Source organism: Neofelis nebulosa, chromosome 17 (assembly GCF_028018385.1).
Source record: "Neofelis nebulosa isolate mNeoNeb1 chromosome 17, mNeoNeb1.pri, whole genome shotgun sequence".
Lineage (NCBI taxonomy): Eukaryota > Metazoa > Chordata > Mammalia > Carnivora > Felidae > Neofelis > Neofelis nebulosa.
Genome location: NC_080798.1, coordinates 60,071,315 through 60,090,098, shown reverse-complemented (window position 1 = coordinate 60,090,098; position 18,784 = coordinate 60,071,315). Strand labels below are relative to the sequence as shown.

The window sequence follows — 18,784 nt, the reverse complement described above, 5'->3', positions numbered from 1 at the left end:
TCTCAGCACTGACAGCAGTGATCCTGGTGTGGGGCTTGAACTCACAAACTGTGAGATCATGAGCCGGAGTTGGACTCTTAAGTGACTGAGCCAACCAGGCGCCCTGGGACAGGCAGTGTTTATTAAGATACAGAAAAATAACCGTAAAAGAAAAACCTTCACAAGTTAGGGGCACCTGGGTGGCTCAGCCGGTTATGTGTCCAGCTTCGGCTCAGGTCATGATCTTGAGGTTCGTGTGTTCAAGCCCTGCTTCGGACTCTGCATTGAAGGCTCAGAGTCTGGAGCCTGCTTCAGATTCTGTATCTCCTTCTCTCTCTCTCTCTGCCCCTCCCCCGCTTGTGTGCACGTGTGCGCATGCTCTGTTTCACTCAAAAACAAACTTAAAAAAACAAAAAACATTGCCTATCCCTAAGTTACAAAGATTCTCGCTCTTTTCAGAAGCATGGTAGTTTCATGCTACGTTTGGGTCTGTGGCCCATCCAGAATTATTTCTTGTGTGTGGTGTGAGGCCGGGATCGTGGTTCCTTTTCTCCACATGGCTGTCCAGTTGTTTGAGCATCATCTGTGAAAGAGACTTTTTTTTCCCCTATTGTGTGGCTTGGACATATTTGTCAAAAATCAGCTGACCGGCTAAATGGGTCTGTTTCCGGGCTCTCCGTTTCATTGCATCGATGTTTTTGTCAGTCCCGATGCTCCTACCACCATCTTGATCACTGTGGTTTTCTCTTTAAGTCATAATGTGAGCTGGTGGAGGTCCTCCAACTCTGTTGTTTTGAAAGATGGCTTTGGATGTTGTAGGTTCTTTTCATTTCCATATGAATTTCAGAATCGGCTTGTCATTTTCTACAGAAATCCTGGTGGGACTGTGACTGTCATGGTGCTGAGTCTACAGATGGATTCGGAGAGAATCTTGCTGGCTTGGTCTGAGTCCTCCCGGCTGTAGGCACCCCAGTCACGGAGGCTCATTCGCACCCTCTCAGTGCTGTGGTTGTCGGAGCAGGGGCCACACACGTGTTTCCTAACATGTGATCCCAGGTCTTGTGTTGTTTGAGGCTGCTGCAAATAGGATGTAAGAGTTCGTTTTCCAGTTTTGTGCTCCTGATATAGATACTTCCCGTTGATTTGTACATACTGAGCTTGTGGTTTAGTAGCCGTGTGCTTCAGTCACTGTGGCTCGAGGTTAGGCAGTGATGTGTTAAAGCAACTGACAGATTATAGCTCTTCTGTATTTTTTTGTTGTTGTTGTTAAATCTCTCTTGCTTCTGTTTGCAAAGCTAATTTTAGACGGTCATTAAAAATGCTACATTGAGTTCAGAACTCAGAGCTGGGGATTAGGTTAAATACACACCATGAAGTTATTAAGCATTAAATATCCTTCACATGGTTTGATTCCACAATGAATTACTGGCTTTTGAGGACACATGTTTATAGAACCTCCCTTCTTGCAAATAAACTTTTTGAATGTATAACGTAGCTATGAAGCCACCTCCATTCTCCTCTGGCCACACCTGTCTCCTTCTTCATCGGCAGCTGGTGAAAGCAGCTCGAGCCAGTGTGACCAGCACGGGGTTTAGCGACAGGAGTCCTGCAGCCCAGAAGCGTGAGGACTAGGCTTGGATTAGACACCATATCCCATGGTGGCCACGGAAGCGAGGCTTACGTGGCTGCTGCCTGGGAGCTCCGGACGTGGGCTGTGGCCCCAGCCTTGCCTGAAGGGACCCCACGGTCCCTCTTGTTTCCTGAAGTTTGGGAAAGTGGGGGCCAGAGCCCCTTACTTTTCATTGGTGACTCACCCCCCAGGAGGGAGGCCAGGTCCCGGGAGACCACAGTATGGCAGCCGCTGTCTCTGGCCAGCCGAATCTCCATCCCGTCCACCCCAGTGGGACTGTGGTGCAGGCGTGCCCAAGCTGTAAGATGCTGCATGTGTCCGCTCATTGCCACAGGGAATGGCCTTACGTGTGAGTCATGGTGGTGTTCATGACCGTGTTCTCTTGGAAGGAATTCCGCACGTGGCTGAGGGAAGAATGGGGGCGGACACTGGAGGACATTTTCCACGAGCACATGCAGGAGCTCATCCTGATGAAGTTTATCTACACTAGTCAGTACGAGTAAGTGCATCCTCCTCCGTGGGCACTGTGAGCGCAGCCCTGCTGTATGGGTACTGGGTACAGTCCCTCTCTGTGGGTACTGAGTGTGGTCCCTCTCCGTGGGCACTGTGAGCGCAGCCCTGCTCTGTGGGTACTGGGTACAGTCCCTCTCTCTGGGTACTGAGTGCAGTCCCCTTCTGTGGGTACTGAGCTCAGTCCCTCTCTGTGGGTGCTGTGAGTGCAGCCCCGCTCTGTGGGTACTGAGCACAGTCCCTCTCCATGGGTACCGAGTGCACCCCTGCTCTGTGGGTACTGAGCACACTCCGTCCCTGTGCACACTGAGTGCAGCTCCCTCTGTGGGTACTGTGAGCCTAGTCCCCCTTCGTGGTTACTGAGCGCAGCTCCCTCTGTGGGTGGTGTGAATACAGACCCTCTCTTGGTAGGCACTGTGAGCATAGTCTCTCCCGGAGTACTGTGAGTACAGTTTCTATCCTCCCCACCGTGCCTTACCTTGGTGTCTGTTTTCTGTCTGCTGTGTCGCCAGCCTCCAGCAGCTCTGACAAGCCTGGCCCGTGTGCCAAAGCCTCAGGGCGTTTCCGCACGTCTGCTGGGGGAGGCCTCCGCCTCTCTTAGCTGCTCTCCCTGCCTTGGCCTCTGCCCCTGGGCCCTGTCCCCGGGTCCCACGTAAACAACCCCTGGTGCAGCGAACGCCCCCTCCGCAGTCTCGGGTCCCTGTGCCGGGATGACAGAGCAGGAGTGGCATCCCCTCCCCCTCTGCAGAGAGCTCTACCCACCACGGCTGCCCTGCGGTGCCCGGTAGAGCGTAAGCCCCGGTAGAATCCGATGAGGTGTGACGTGTGCCCTGCTTGTGTTTTGAGGGGGCGACGACTGTGGCTCGGGAACGCGGCGTGCCTCCTGCCCCCCACTGGCCCGGGGAGGACCCTAACCGGGCTGTACCGGGCCGCCCTGCCCTGCCGGCCCTCCGTCACCAGGCAGGGAGGTGCGTGAGCTCTGTACTCTGCCTCCCCGTCCCCCCACCCGAACTGCTCTCAAGCCACCTGTTCCCCCCGCAGCAACTGCCTGACGTACCGCCGCATCTACCTCCCGCCCAGCCACCCGGACGATCTCATCAGACCCGGCCTCTTCAAAGGCACCTATGGCAGCCACGGCCTAGAGATCGTCATGCTCAGCTTCCACGGGAAGCGGGCCAGGGGCACGAAGATCACGGTGAGTCTGGCACCACCCTGGCTACTCACAGTGGGCCCTGGAGCCGTGGCTTTGCCGGGGATGCAGATTGTCAGGCCTAGCCAGACCCACTGAAGCAGGATTTGCATTTCATAAGACCTCTAGGGGATTGGGAGCGTTTCTCAGGCGGCCTTACCCCACGCCACCCGGTCCTGGCCACACGCCAGAGTCCCTGGAGATGTTGAGAAAACACTGATGTCGGGCCCTAGAGATTCTCATCCATGGAGGGCGACCTGGGTGCGTGGCTCCAGGAGTTCCCCAGGTGACGGTAGGGTGCTGCCACATCGGAGCCCCCTGCGTTATTACACGGGCTCCCACTGCCCGTCCTGACCTCAGCAGCTGCTGCACACAGTCGGAGGATTGTTGAGCTGAAGGTGGCGGGGGGCGGGTCTTAAACAAATCAGCCCCCTGTCCCTGCCTCATCGACACCGGTCACACCGTGCTCACCTGTCATTTGCATAGCCAGGGCGCCTTTCTGGCAGGTGCACCGAAGCGTCCCGGGGAGGAATGCCTCTTCCTAGTTCTCACAAAGCCTTCTTCTTGAATCCTGGTCGGCCAGGGCCCCTGTGCTCTGGGAAGGCTCCTCGTGAGCAGAGCGCAGCCCTGGGGTCCCGTGCGGAGCTGCAGGGCCTGGAGGAGCTCCTGGGTTCAGGCTCAGGAGCGTTTGCGTCCCGGGCAGACAGATCTGGGCTGGCGCTCAGGCCAGGAGGGTCTGTGCACTTCTCTAAGCCCCAGTTTTTTTTTTATCTTATCTTATTTTCTTCTGTTTAGAGAGGGAGATGGTCAGAGGCAGAGAAAGGAGACTCTTAAGCAGGCTCTACTCTGAGCATGGTGCCCAATGTGGGGCTTGATCTCACGACCGTGAGATTGTGACTCGAGCGGAAATCAAGAGATGCTTAACCAACTGAGCCACCCAGGTGCCCCATCTAAGCCCCAGTCTTAGCCCCTCCAGACTGGGAAGGTTTTTACACCTGGAGGTCTCAAGCACACATGAGCCACTGTGCCAGGGGCCTGTGCACCTCACAAGGTCACTCGGATGCTGTCAGGTCCGTGTTTTCAAAGACCCCTTCACAGATGGGTTGCCTGCCGTAGGCACTTAGTTTTTACGGGCATCTAAGACGTTCTTACTTCATAAGGAGTTGCTGCTAAGTCAGTGGGAATGCTGGAGTGAGCTCCTTTGGCCAGAGGCGTGCTGTGCTCTGAGCTGGAAACCGTGCAGCGTGTCTGTGCCGGTCTCTGAGCCCCGCTGACGGCCGCCTGCTCGCTCCTCAGGGTGACCCCAACATCCCTGCTGGGCAGCAGACGGTGGAGATCGACCTCATGCACCGCATCCAGCTGCCCGACGTGGAGAGCCTCCGCAGCTTCAACGAGCTGTCCCGCATCGTCCTGGAGGTTCGGGAGCAGGTGCGCCAGGAGCAGCAGCAGCAGGAGGACGGGGCCGAGGATGGCGAGGGCCGCGCCCCGCAGAGCCCCCGCGAGCCCCAGCGGGGCCCTGCCCAGCCCAGCGTGGAGCTGCCTGCCGAGAAGGGCGGGGGGCCCGTGGACGGAGAGGCCGCGGCCGCAGCGGCGCCTGCACCCGAGCAGCCGGCCCAGTCCGGGCAGGGGCAGCCGTTCGTGTTGCCTGTGGGCGTGAGCTCGCGGAACGAGGACTACCCCCGCACCTGCAGGATGTGGTAAGGATGCCAGGGCGGCCGCGACAGGCCTTCCGGAGAGCCCCCCTGCCCAGCCAGCGTGGACGCGGGCTGTGGGGCCAGCGCAGGGCTCGCTGCACCGGGCGGGGAACCTCCGACAACTCTCTCTGGGTTCCAGCTCGGGCCCGAGTGGGCAGCGTCCTTCCCTGGGCTGCACGGCCACATCTCAGACTTCGGGGGCTTCTGACCTCTCACCCCTGGGGAGCCTCAAAGGGGGCTTATTAGAACCGCCGGGCGTGAGGCCTCCTCTCAGATGCCTGCCGTTGCACAGTCAGTCAGGGGAAGGGTAGACAGGTGAGTCTACCGGCGGTGGTGAAGGTAGCCGGTGAGGAGGGGGCCCTCCCCAACCTGTGTCCCTAGAAGCCGGCTTGAGTTCACCTGGTGTCCTTGCCGGTGAGGCTTGTTGGGGGTCTCCCTCCGTCTCCTGATGAACATACTCCAGCGTCAGTCCTTCATTTCTTCCTGTGGGTTCCCTCCCAACTCAGAAAGCATGTGTAAGGGGCTGGTGGTGCACTGTCCTCCCCACAGAGGCTGGGAGGTCCCTGACGCAGGGCCGGCATCCTGCTTCTTGACTCATGTTCTTAGGGTTTTGTCTCAGGCCTCTCCCTTCATCCGCCCGGGGCCCAGCCCTGGAGGACACATGAGGAGACCCTCACCCCAGCCCTAACCTCCAGGGCTGCTGGAGCTGAGATGACCTAAAAGGACAGACTCGGGTCCTCAGTCACACTGGCCGCATCCCCAGCCGGCAGCCACGGGTGTGTTGGGCTCTGCAGGTCTAGAATGTTCCATCATTGCAGGAAGTTCTCCTGGACCGTCGCCCTAGGGGACGTGTTGAGGGAATGACCTGTCCCGTGGCATCATAGCCGCTTGGCTTCCACATGCGTCCAGTTATGTGCAGAGGTCTGTTGCCTTGACCCCTGGGCCCTGTGACTGGCACTTCACATGCCCACTAGAGTGTGGGCAGGGCACTGAGCTCCCCGAGGAGGACTGAAGTGTCTGCATGGGCTGGGCGGCTAAATTGGCTCTGAGCGCCCAGTGCCCCACACCTGCAAGCGATTCTCCATGATGCCAGCCCGGTGTCTGCCACGCCACTGGGTCCTGACACTGTGCACCCAGGATGATGTCAGACCCTGCAAGACTGTCCCGCCCCCTCAGCCGCCTGTTACCAGTCCAGTTTGTCTCTGTGCTTCCGACCAGCCAGCTGTATAGGTCGGGGATTCCGCGACCCCCTCCTCATGTTCAATGAATGTGCTGGGGCGGCTCACGGAAGTCAGGGAAACACTACATTCACCATCTTGCTGAAGGCGGTGACAAAGGACATAGATGGACAGCCACATGACGAGATGCGTGGGACCCTGACCCGCCCTGGGACTGGGGTGGACGTGTTCCCCCACCTGGGAGCTCCCTGAACCCCATACTGTGGGTTGTTCTGGAGGTTTCCTCCCGTAGGCCTGGTCGGTCATTAGCTCCGTTTGTAGCCCTCTCCCCTCTCTGGGCGATCGCGGAGCAGCCGAGGATTCCAGGCTTCTGATCCACCTGCCTGCCATCCGGGAGCCACCTGAGTCACCTCCTAGTGTTCTTATCCCCTCGGAATTTACGTGGGTTTTAGGAGCCCGGCGCCAGGAACCTGAGCAGAGATCAGCGTGTGTTCTGTTGTCTCCCACTGGGAAAATCAATTCCATTTCTTCATGCTGCTCAGTTGTCACCAAAGTGGCTGAATTTGGGTTTTCCTGGAGGAGACATGCAAATCGCGTTCCGGTAGGATTTTGACTGATGTGAATTTATCAAAGGTCATGGAATAGGGCTCTGCTGTCCTTAGGAAATGGAAAACTCGTAGTGTTTTGTGGCTCAGCCATGGCTCCCCAGGGCGCTCTGAGGCCAGCCCTGCGGTGGACACGCAGGACCTGCTGAATATTGGGCTCTGTGACCTGGGAGGGGTGTGCTGCGGTCCCTCCTGTTCGGTTCTGTGTCTGCGAGGCCTTGCCGCCGCACCAATTCAGGACCTGGCCTCCCTGTGGCCTCTGGTGCTGTTTTCCCATGTGAGGTTTTCCCCAAACACCCTCCTGTGCACACCCTCAGGCACAGGCCTGCTCTCCTCTCCTGCCCAGGGGAGCCTTGGTGTGGTGGGTGGAGGTGGGGGTCCCAGGAGATGGGCCCAGCCCCCATCCCTATTACCTATCTGTAGGAGCCCCAAATTCTTGGCAAGAAAGACGTAAACGTAGCTTAGTCTGACCCTGGTCTTGAAACTTGAAACTTGGCCTTATGGAAATCTGGAAGTTCTGCCTGCTGGGTTCGTGACAGTAAGTCTTTATTGTATTTGAATCGTTGATGTGCTAACATAAGCATCCCTGGAATTAAGGCTGGTTACCTGGGCCAGCTTTGTGAAGGTGTCCTTTGGGACAGCGGTACATGGTTGGGGCTGCTGGAGACCCTCTTCCTTTAGCCGGGTGAGCCCAACTGTCGGCCCGTGCTTTGGTGCATTGGGCAGTTAGGGTTGCTAGGTGGTCCGGGCAGGACGGGCTCTCGTGGGCCTTGAGGCCTGCGGCTTCCTGCTGGCGGGAGGAGGGGCTGGCAGGGGCGCGGGGGGCGGGCGTTGCAACAGCCCAGGCGGACAGGGTAGGACTGGGGCCCGGTGCACTCCTTCTGGGTCCCTCTCATTCCCTCCCCATGCACTTTTCCTCTTGTCTTTGTTCAGTTTTTACGGCACGGGCCTCATCGCCGGCCACGGCTTCACCAGCCCTGAGCGCACTCCTGGAGTCTTTATCCTGTTCGACGAGGACCGCTTCGGGTTCATCTGGCTGGAGCTGAAATCCTTCAGCCTGTACAGCAGGGTGCGGGCCACCTTCCGGAACGCAGAGGCGCCGTCCCCACAGGCTTTCGAGGAGATGCTGAAGAACATCCAGTCCCTGACCTCCTGACGGGCCACTTCCTGTGGGGCGGCTCCCGGGGCCCCGGACCCTGCCGCCCGGGACAGGAAGCAGCATGCACTTTGGAGATTTGGCCTTCTGACCAGAACACCCACCTCGTAGGAGTCTCGGCCCAGCCACCCCAAAACTCTGTACAGAGTGTGCGACGTATGCCCGTGTCCTCGTCAGTGGCTCATGGGAAGGCTGACTGAGCTTGTCTCACAGAAATAATGACCCAGGACAGAACTGATGGAGAGGGCTGGCTGCACAGTTTTGTGAACAACTCAGCTGGAGAAACTGGGTTTGTCCTTGGCCTGCTGAACGTTTTTTGGGTCAGGCAGAGCGACCCTGGGGGCTAACGATCGGGATCACGCGTGAGGCGAGTGACCGTGGCTGCGGTCTGGCAAGGGTCTGGGGCAAGGGCCTCTGTGAGGTGAGCGTTCTACAGCCTGGGTGGGGCACAGTGTGCAGTGAGGGAGCTCCAGGGGGTCGGGTGTATCAGGCCAGGACCCTGGACTGAATTCCTGTGTCTTTACTAACCTGCTTGGATTTTGGACAGAAGCATTTCACCTCTGACTGGCTTGTGAATCAGCGCAGTGGGGTTAGTGATACGGGTCAGTAGGAAACGTCATGGTGGGCCTTTGGGCAGCTTGGAGGCCCTGGCCTCTCTCCAGCTTTAGAATCAAGACCTTTGCTGCAGCCAATTCGAGGCAGGGCATTTGTTTGCACACCACCCCCCCCATCCACCTCCTGCACATGCTCTGGTGTCAGAACCCTGAGCTGAGCCACTTGTCCCAGAACCTTCTTCAGAATTCTGCAGGGCCACATCTGAACCAGCCCTGCCTTTTCCCATTTGCTTAGTATACACAGGTGCTGTTCTCGGAAGTGTTAAAGCAGCAGAGTGGTTGCACAAGATGACTTTGGAGCCCCTTTGGGGGTAACAGGGCAGCTTTCTAGAAAAGTCACCCATACATGTGGGATGCACTTTGGAGACCAGGGCATCTCGGGATCCTCCAGTGTGGAGACCCTGAGCACGGACGCTTCTGCCGGTGGTGTGCCCGTGTCCATGGACACCTGCGTTTGGGGACCCACTGTTGTAAGGTCTCTGCTGATCTTAGTGTCTCCTGAAGAACAGAGCCCTGAATGCACGTAGACCCCCAAGAAGTAGCCCCTGCTCCGTGCTCCCCTTCCATGGCAGGCGCTCCACCGGGGCGGGGGGCAGACTTCGTCCCCCTGTCTGTGGCTCGTCCCTGCTGGGTGGACTGTGCTGAGCCCTTGTGCTGGGGGCAAGGGACCCCAGGGAAGGGGGCAGCTTTGTGGTGCCTTCATGTAGAGACCAACCCGAGATGTCCCATGAAACATGTCCTGTTTTCCTCACAAATTTCTCCCTGACTGGCCTGGTTTTTTTTTTTTTTTTTTTTTTTTAAATAAAAATCCCTATTGCTGTAGCTTCAGTACATTTGGCAACTTTGAACTTCCTTTGCTTCCCAGAATCATAGAATTGATAAGCTCTGGGGCACGGCCCCTAAAAGGCAGACTTTCTAGGAGGTTCTGTCCAGACTCTGACGCAGGAAGGAGGCAAGTGGAGAAGGCGGGGGGGGGGAGGGGGGTCCCTCCTGGCCGGCTGTCGGAGATGCCGAGCTCGCCCCTCACATGCTTCTGGTAGGACCTGGAGTTGGAGTCAGGCTGAGGCGTGGTCTGTGCTCGTGTCTTCCGCAGGACCAAGCAAGCCTCCAAGCGTTCCCATCCCTGCCCCTTGTGGCTGCTCCCGCATGGCAGTAACGACGTCCGCGAAGCCTCGGGCAGAACGGGGCAAGGCCCGCTGGGTGTGTGGCCGCTGTGTGTTCCACTTTGCCCGAGCCTGGGGCTCGCTGGGAGGCTCATTCTGAGGCTTTTCCACCTGGGCCTCCCCTCATCCTTGAAACCCATTTGGATCGAAGATGAACCTTTCTGATGAAAAACCAGTCTCAAACCCAGACTGTGGGACCTGCCTCTGGAGCGTGGGCCTTTTTACGTGGTTTCCACTGGCAGTGGCTGTTGGCTGCATTCGCATCGTCCCGTCTCTGGTGTCAGACGGGGGCCTGTGGGGCCAAAGGGTGGGCAGCGGCCTGGGTAATGCCAGGCGGGGTCCGTGGCGGTGGACGGTGAGAGTGTGTCACCTGCGCAGCCGGGAGCCCAGAGTACGTGTTGTTTCCCACTTGGCGTTTCCGTGGCCGGTTCTGGTTTCCAGTTTGTAGGTGAGTGTGCAGGGTCCGTGCAAACCAGTCCCAGCAGGCGCCCCTTCCGGCAGAGTGCGCACCCCACTCGTCAGGGCGGCTTCCAGCCCGTTAATTTGTTGCAGGTGAGGATTCAACAAGGCTGAAGTTGTGGTTGGAAGCCTAAGGGCAGCTGGGGTTTTGATAAAGCAGGTCCCAAAAAGGAACCTGAATGGCCCAATTCAGGGGCTGTCTACGCCCTTGTGGAGCTTGACTGGGGGAAGGTGGCAGGTGGATCCGGGTTGGTCTTTGGACGTTTTCCCCCGGTTGATGTCACCTTTACTCGCCACCGAGCTGCCGTGACACCGGGGACGTCTGTTGTGCTTTATGGCGGCAGGAGCCTCAGGTGTGTCTGTGCACACCTGGGCATGTGCTGTTCTGGACTTGACCCGGAAGCACGTGATTGGAAGTTTCAGATGTGAGTCTTTGGATTCCTCTGTGTTGGGGCTGAAGGCTCCCTGCATAAGGCTGCTGCAAATGGCCTTGATTTCTTGCCTGTGCGAATCGGGCCTGGCGGTCTCTCTGGTTACGCTGGCCCGCCCAGCTTAGACCTGCAGTGTCTGCTGCTGGGGAGCAGATTTGGAGGCCTTGTGTGGCGGGAGTTCCAGAATCCTCCCTCCCACGGTCCAGACGGGGCCTCGCTTCCTGGCCTCACCCCTCGGTCCCTCTGTCTGGGCAGCTGGCTCCCTGTGGCTGTTGCTCAGGGTCACAGCCACCCACCGCTCCCTCCTTCCCTCCCTCCCCTCTTGTCCTGATCCAGGCGGCTTGGGTGGGTGCCTGTACCCCTGGCCTTCCTTCTGGCCAAGGCGGAGGGTGGGAGGGCTGCCACGGTGGCCTACGGTTAGGAGCAGGCCGGGCCTGCGTTCCCACTTCATGTGGAACAGACTTCGAGCCGGAGCCGCCACGGCAGACTTCCTCCTTCCCTGAGAACCTGGCGTGGTTTACTGCTGGGGCGCAGTCGGGCAAGGCCCCTCCGTCAGCCAGCTGATCCTCTGTGCTCGACGGCTGCCATGTTCGGGGATGGATTTCCATCTGTGGGCTGTCTGGGTGTCTCGCCCTGCTGAGGTGTGGTCACCTTGTCGGGCTCGTGAGCGATGATGCAGAAGAACCTGTCCAGTCCCTTTACTTGGCCAACTCAGTCACCGGATTCCTGGGATTTCTGAGCCCCTCGTGCCCACGGTGTCTGCTGTGTTGAGGACGAGCGCCCCGTGTAGACTCAGTGCTTTGAGGAGGCTGTCCTGCAGTGTGAGAACCTTTCACCCCGTCTTCTGCCTTCGTGCTCCAAGTGCTAGGAATGCTTATGGGAATGTTCTCGTGCAGTCCTCCCTGGCTTGAGGCTAGCATGCCCCAGTCCGTGGCCAATCCCAGTGCTAACATACGCTGACGTCCCTGTCTTTATGTTTGGGAGATCCGGAATGTCACCTGGCTACACGTTCTCAGAAGCGTTGAGTGAGTAGAGAAAGCCATGACGCTGTTGGTTTGCCCGAAGCTGTGCACAGGGACGAGACAGTGCCAAAGTACCGAGTGCTTGGTGGCATGGGCGACCCGCGGCAGCACCGAGGCTTGGTCCTTTGTGTGCTCACAGGGAGACCAACCAAACCTAGGAAGGGCTCCGAACCCGTGCTTTTTTAGTCTGATTTTACTTTTGGTTGTTATTTGAGATCACATAGCCTACTTGGAGAAGAAGCACATTTATGCTGCTTGGTCTTGAAGTCCCACACCCTGACAGCCACAGGTGAGGTGTGGGGAGTCGCTGTTTCCCCCCCGCCCCCCAGGCATCTGCTCTGGTGTAGGGTGGGCTGGAGCAGGGGCCATGCAGGGCCACGCCCCGAGGAGCCGCTGCCGTGAGCCTGCGCCCAGCGTCGTCACCGGATGGGACCTTGTGGGGCTGTTTCTCCATAAACCAGTTTTTGAAACCTTGTTGTGTGCTTTGTAATTGTTTCTTTTGGGATGTGATCCAGAGCCATAAACAATATGAGGTGGGGGGCTGACAGCCAAAGGAGGGGGCTGGATCCTGGCGGGGTTGGGGGGCCCTCTGGGAGCCTCTCACATCAGGACTTGACTGAGTTTTGGTTTCTCTGTCGTGGAATGAAGCGGTAAGTGATCCCTTGGAACCCAGACCACGGTAGGTCTCTGGATCCCTCCTGACCTTGGCTTGATATGTGGCCCCATCCCCGAGCGGTGGCCTAGAAGGAGTGGGGGCCACTGTGGGATTTTCTTAGACTAAATTCAAAAAGAGTTTGCTTTTTCTGAGAACAGGATAAGATTGGCTGAATAGAAGAGGGCTGGGGCTGTGCTCTGTGGTGGGCACACAGCTGAGGATCTCATTTTCGGGTTTGTTTTTTCTGTTTGTGAAAGTTATTTTGTGAACAGTGCAAGAATTTAATACAGGAAGTACAAGAACCTTCTGTTCCCACTCGGGCAGGAGCACTCCCCTCCTCTATCTGGGCACTGGCTTAGGCCCACTGGTCCCCTGGAGGAGGGCTGGCTGGTCCTTCCCCCGCAGGAGGCTGTGGCTGGCAGGGCCCTGGCCAAGCACCGTGTGTGTGTCATGTATCTCCCTGTGCTCCCTCCTGGGGCCCTCTGTAGCCTGGCCTCTGCTGAGGGATTTAGGGTGGCTGCATGCATGTGTGACACCAGCCAGCATGACTTGAAAATCCATGAGTGCTGGAAGGCTGTCTTCCCAGCACCTGGTTTTTGGAAACAGGGCTGCAGGGGCCAGATGCTCTGCACACGTGGAGGGCAGCACCTGCAGCCCCTTCCTCCACCCATAGGCCCTTGTGTGGATGTCCAGCTCTGGGAGGAACAGGTGTTTCTTGGGCAGCAGAACCAGAGGGAAGGAGGTAGTGGACTGCCCTCATATGTTGGGGGGCCCTAGAGGGAGGTCTCAGAAGCAGACCCAGCCTTCCCTTCCCAGATGGTCTCCAGATGGTCTCCAGATGGTCTTGCTGTCCTGCAGTGACCCAGCCACAGACCCAAGATCTTTATGGGGACCAGTCCCACTGCTGGCTCAGCACCTCCTGACTCCTAGGGCTGTTCTGTCCCCAAGCCCTAGCTGCTTGTTTGGAGCCGGCTGGGTGCTCAGTCTCCCATGTGTGGGGGCATGGGGTTCTGTGCTGGGGCCATCCGATGCTGTAGGGCATTGAACATCCTCCCTGATCTCCCCATCATGACAACCCCAAATGTCTGCAGACATGGCCGGTGTCTCCTGTGGGTCGTCACCTTGTGGGGAACCATGGGGTCAGTACCTGCACCTCCATGCTCCACACGTGGTGCTGAACGTTGTAGACACAGCAGTGAACGAGCGGCAGGGTCTCAGGCCTGCACAGGTCACAGCACAAGATGGTCCCCCAAACGGGCCTGGGGGCCTCCCTTGGACACTCGGGGGTACCCTATCAGAGTGTGGTCTATCCCCTGTGCGGTGGAGTGTCAAGGCCAACACGGAAGCAGGCATATGGACTGTGGTGCCTGGCTTGGGTGATGCCTGGCCCTGTACCTGTAGGGCCTAGTCTGTGGGTGAAGTGCTGTGTCCTCACCCGTCTCCCTCGACCCGGGAGGGACGTCGGCAGGGGCCCGGGAGCTGGGTCTCTGGTGCTCTGGAGTTTTGGTTTCTCCCGGTACCGGTGCTACCGTCCCTGGCACCCTTGTCCTGGCCCCTGGTGGTCGGGAGAAGGCGAGGGCCATTGTCGGCAGTAGTGCTGCCTGCCGTTGGGCCCGTGGGGTGGCCGGGTGTGCAGCTGAGCACCACCAGGAGTTTAGGGAGGGAGATGCCTGCCCAGCCCCGGGATGCTGAACCGCGGCCTCTGGGGAGAGGGTTTGAGCATCCATAGCTTCCCAACCCCGCTAAGGGTTCTGGTGCTGCATGCAGCACACCTCTTCCGTGGCTGTCCTCCATGCTGCGTAACAACTATCTCCTTTCCCAGTATCTTTTGGGAGGAGGGCTCAGAAGAACGTGTTTTTAACAAATAGCTGTCCCTCGCTCTTTGGTGACTGATGGTTGAGCTGTCCTTTTTCCTTTTCTTGGTTAGGTTCGTTGTGATTTATGTGAATGTTTAGCATGTGCACGCAGCTGTGAACAAGCACCACGATCGGGATAGAGTCCTACTCCCCTTTCCAAGCCGCGGTCGCTGGTTGGCCTGCATCCCGTGGCTCTGCCTTTCTCAGAACGTCAAGTTTCCAGAATAGAGCCACAGCACGCAGGTGCCAGTCTGGCTTCTTTCACCATCTGCCTTCAAGGAGCCTTCTTAGACTCTTTGCTAATACTCCCCGTGACCTTTGAATACCATAGATAACACCGTGTGCATTACGTGTGGGTCTGTGTCTCTATGCACGTGCGCGTGCTTGCCTTCACACAGGCACAGGTCACGTGGTGTCCCAGGGGCAGAGGGAGGCCTGGGTCTTGCACTCAGAGCCCCCAGGAGCCCTGGCTGCCAAGCTGAGAAGGGACCGCTGGTGGAGGTGGGAGGCATTGCGCAGGAGGCTGCCGTGGGGATTTGGGTTAGAACAGGCCTGGCCTGGGAAGTAGATCTGATTTGTCGTCTGGGTGTGCTGCTGGGCCGAATGCGGTCTCGGGAGTCCCACCTGTTAGTGACTCGGCCCTGGGGCCCACCTCAGCAGAGCGCCGTGACCACTCTGTGGACAGCAGGTGCCCAGACACTGGCTCAGGGATGCTGTCATCTCCGCCAGGGAGCCCTAAGCCTGCAGGGGATGGGCAGGTCAGCCCCTCTGCAGATTGTCATTCAGAGAGCTGCTGCTGGGCACCCCTGTGGACCAGAGGCCAGTGAGTACCTAGACCCAATTCCTGTTGTCTCCTCAGGCTCCTTCCAAGACGTGGGATGGGGACAGAGGCTACGGAGCCCAGGTAGATGGCCCTTATCACCATGGAGCTCCTCTGCCCTGCTGCCAACATCCCATAGTTCTGTTGGGACGCAGGCTTCCAGAGCGCCATGGGCATGGGGAGACCTGGTGTGGAGCCCATCCCAGAGGACGCTCTGATCTCATGGAAAGCACTAGGACATGGGTCCTTGGTGCTGGGCTGAGACAGTGACAGGCATCTGGTAATGAACAAACTCTGTGAGCCTGGTTGTCTGGCTTGGGCTGCGTCCCTCTTATGGCACTCTGATGATAGTAATGGTGGTGGTGGTGGTGGTGGCATCTCAGCAGAGTGCAGGACACGGTGAGGGAGAAGGAAAGGGAGACCAAGGTGCTGAGGGTACACAGCTCACTGAAGAGAGAGCTCCAGAATGGTGTGGTTGGAGAGGCAGGGACAGTAAGGGGTGACAATGGAGCCTGCGACCCCACAAGGAAGGGTAAGGATGTGGGGCAGCAGACTTGTACAGAATGATGCCCACCAGTGGGGTCGGTCACATGCAGGGCCCCAATCTGAGTGAAAAAGTGAGTTCTGCCTCCAGGGAGCCATTAACACCACATACTGCAAGAGTCTGTGGCACCTGGCATGACCTTGACCCAGACTAGGCTGAGAAGGGTTACTTCAAGAGACCCCAAAGTGTTCCTAATGAGGGACGTGAGCGTGTGACTGTTGATCTTGGAGTTGTGAGTTTGAGCCCCACTTTGGGTGTAGAGATTACTTAAAAAAGAAAAAAAAGTTTAGGGGTAGCTGGGTAGCTCAGTCGGTTAAGCGTCCGAATCTTGATCTCAGGGTCCTGAGTGCAAGCCCTGTGTTGGGCTCTGCGCTGGACGCGAAGCCTACTTAAAAAGTTTGAAAAAAATATTTTTAAATCTTGTTTTTACCCAACCCACGGGTTTAGCTTTGTAGAACCCCTTTCCTGAGCCTGTCATGGGTCAGTCAGGCAAGGTTATCCTGTGATAGCAAACTTCAAAACAAAATCACAACTTCTGGGTTAGCAACAATACAGGCTTTTGTAGTCACAAGGTTCTCAAGGATACGGACGTGGACAAGCCAAGAGGAGTGGGAGGTGGCAGTACCCCAGCCACAGCCCTGGCGGCAGCGCTCTGGTGGTCCTGAGGACAGTGTCCTTCCTGCTGGGTGGCCTCTCCCTTGTTCTGTCTGCCCACGGGGGTGGGCGTGTGACCTGCCCCTTTGGGCCCTCTGTCTTGGCAGCCAGCTCGGTCATGTCACATGGGCATCCCCACTTGGCCCCACCCCTGCTTGTAACTGCGGGTCAGGTCCTCGTCTGGAGTAGAGGACAGGCCCTTTTCTCTGACTACCAGAGGAGGTCCATATCTTTGGGAAACCCAGTTTGGAACAAGGGACCGTGCAAGAACGTGGACCGTGCCTGCTGGTGTTTGGAGATGCGTCACTCCTCCTGCCTGAGCCCCGGCAAGGCTGTGGTCGCCCTCCTTCACTTGTTCTACACCTGCCCAGGGCTGGTCGGTTTGGAAAGCTTTGTTGGTGCTCACTTAGCCCCGTGCTGTTGCAGCCTGCCCCACCCCCCACCCCCCACCTCCCCACATGCAGGAGTGGCTGGGGAGAGTCCCCTCTGCCACCAGCTGAGGGCACAGCTGGCCCTGGACCCAGGCTCTGTGCCAGATGCAGGCGGCATGAGGCTTCGTGACCATCTGAAAGAGCCCCTCCAGGCTGCAAGGGGTGGTCACAGGGGTGGCAGGAGGGGCCTGTCCTGGCTGATTTCCCCAAAAGCCAGTCCTGAGCTAGGACCTGCAGGTATATTATTGGGGAGATGACCTGGGATAGGGTATGGGGAGGTGAGAAGCAAGGAGCATTGCAAAGGGCACCATCAAGGGAGGGGGGCAGCAATGTGGGCAACTGGGGTTCGGTCCCGCAGGGAAGCTGGGGGGCAGTATGCAACATGCCCCAAGCTGTCCCACCTGCGGGCACGAAAGCCCGCTCCCTGTCACTTATCCACGTTCCCTGTCACTGCTGAGGGCTGCTCCCAGGGGCATTAATCCTGACACTCCTGGCCTGCCCCCAGACAGGGGTCTGGAGACTCTCTGGTGGCTGGGTGTCATTTCCGGGCAGTTACAGGAGCTGACAGCCATGGGCATGTGGGTGCTATGGGGGTGGGGAGGAAGAGACACACAGATGCTGGCCATGGCTGCCTCAGTGGCCCAGCACTTCTCCATCTCCTTCAAGCCAGGCCAGACTGTTCCCTCTGGTCTGGTGGCTCCTGCTAGCTCGGTGTGCTCCTATGCAGGTCATATAAGGTCGGGAGTGGGGACGGGCCCAGGGGACAGTGCAGGTGGAACACAGGCCCACTCATCATGCTCTCAGCCAGGGATCCTCGGTTGGTGACCGCACTGCACAACTACCCCATGATTCTGGGACATAGAGGTCTCTCTCTGTTCCTCCTCCTCCTCCTACCTGGGGGTTTTGGAAACAAAAGCCAAACCGAGAAATGTTTAGTGGCTGCAGGCTTCTCTGGTCTGACTTCTCTCCTCTGAGGCAGTGGCAATGAGCCAAGCTCTGCCTTAAGTGGGTAGGGAAAGGGAAAATACAGGGAGCCGCCACACTTCTGTAACGACAGGCTGACCTGCCCGGGAGGCTCACGCCGTGTCTGGTCTTAAATCTCATCTTCTCCGACGTCCTGTGGATTGGTTCTATGGCTCTCACTATTTTACAGATGACACCCAGGCTTGGAGAAGTGAGGCGAGCCGCCTGATAACACACAGGCAGGGCCAGAGTTGGGAACAAGCTCCTGTGACTTGAGCACTCAGGGCAGAGTGGGCAAGGACTGCTTTGGATCGCTGTGTGGTGATGGATTTGCTTTCCCGGATTGCAGTCGTCCGTGTGCAGTCACTACAGTGACACATGCAGTGCGCCCACTGCATGCTGTGGGGTCTGGCTTCTTCCACACCGTTGTGGGTTTGCGGTTGTGTAGTTTTCGTCGTTGTGTAGTGTTCTGGTTTCTTTCATCTTTTCTCCTGCGAGTGGACATCTGTGGCATTTCTGGTTTGAAGCTGTTAAAAGTTGCTTTGGCTGGGTTTGTGTGTGCCTTCTGGTGGACTAAGTTCTTATTTCTTTGGAGTGTATACCTGGGCAAGGAACTGTTTGGTTACAGGCTATTCATTCAGATGTTTAGGTTTTGTAAATATTGCCAAACGGTTTGCCAATAGTTATTTCAATTTTGTGAGCAATGTATGAGGGTTCCACCTGCCACATCCTCAATAAAGCTGGCATTTGTTAGACCTTCTAGCCACTCCTGAGGAGGGGGAGGTGATGGGGGCAGGGATGAGCTATTGTTGACATGAAATAGCAAGACAGTGTGCCAGAGCTTCCAGAAGGCATGAGCCTGCCTTCTATGCTGCAGTGATATTCCTGTCGGCTCAGGAGAATGGAGACTCCAAGGCAGGCAGGCAGAGACAAGAGAGCTGTAAATAAAGTGCTAGTTTAGTAGTGAGATTCCTGGACAATTTTGTCATGAGCTATTAATAAAGAGACTAGTGACATTACTTACACAGCACGCAGGGGTGATGTTTGAACTATGTGGCAGCTAATATGGCAGGGGCACTGCCCAGTGAGCTTGGATGCCGGCCAAACAGCATACATGTGAGCCCTGGCTGGAAGTTCAGCCCTGTTCATAGGTTCTGACCCTAACAGTTCAGCAGCGGAGCCAAGAAACCTGAGCAGTGCCCGGACGCATCCTGTTCGCTCCACGGCTAGG

General features: G+C 57.6%; 1 protein-coding gene across 3 annotated transcripts in view; it reads left to right on the top strand.

Annotated features, from left to right (window-relative positions):
- FBXO31 (F-box protein 31) overlaps positions 1–12,104 on the top strand; it is a 46,824-nt gene extending 34,720 nt beyond the window's left edge. For all 3 annotated transcript variants that reach the window (XM_058709156.1, XM_058709154.1, XM_058709155.1), the window contains 4 exons: positions 1,999–2,108; positions 3,161–3,314; positions 4,605–5,005; positions 7,719–12,104. In XM_058709156.1, the coding sequence (XP_058565139.1) occupies positions 1,999–2,108; positions 3,161–3,314; positions 4,605–5,005; positions 7,719–7,941 (888 nt within the window). In that variant the 3' untranslated portion in view covers positions 7,942–12,104. The remainder of the gene's footprint in view (positions 1–1,998; positions 2,109–3,160; positions 3,315–4,604; positions 5,006–7,718) is intronic.
- The last annotated feature ends 6,680 nt before the right edge of the window (positions 12,105–18,784 follow it).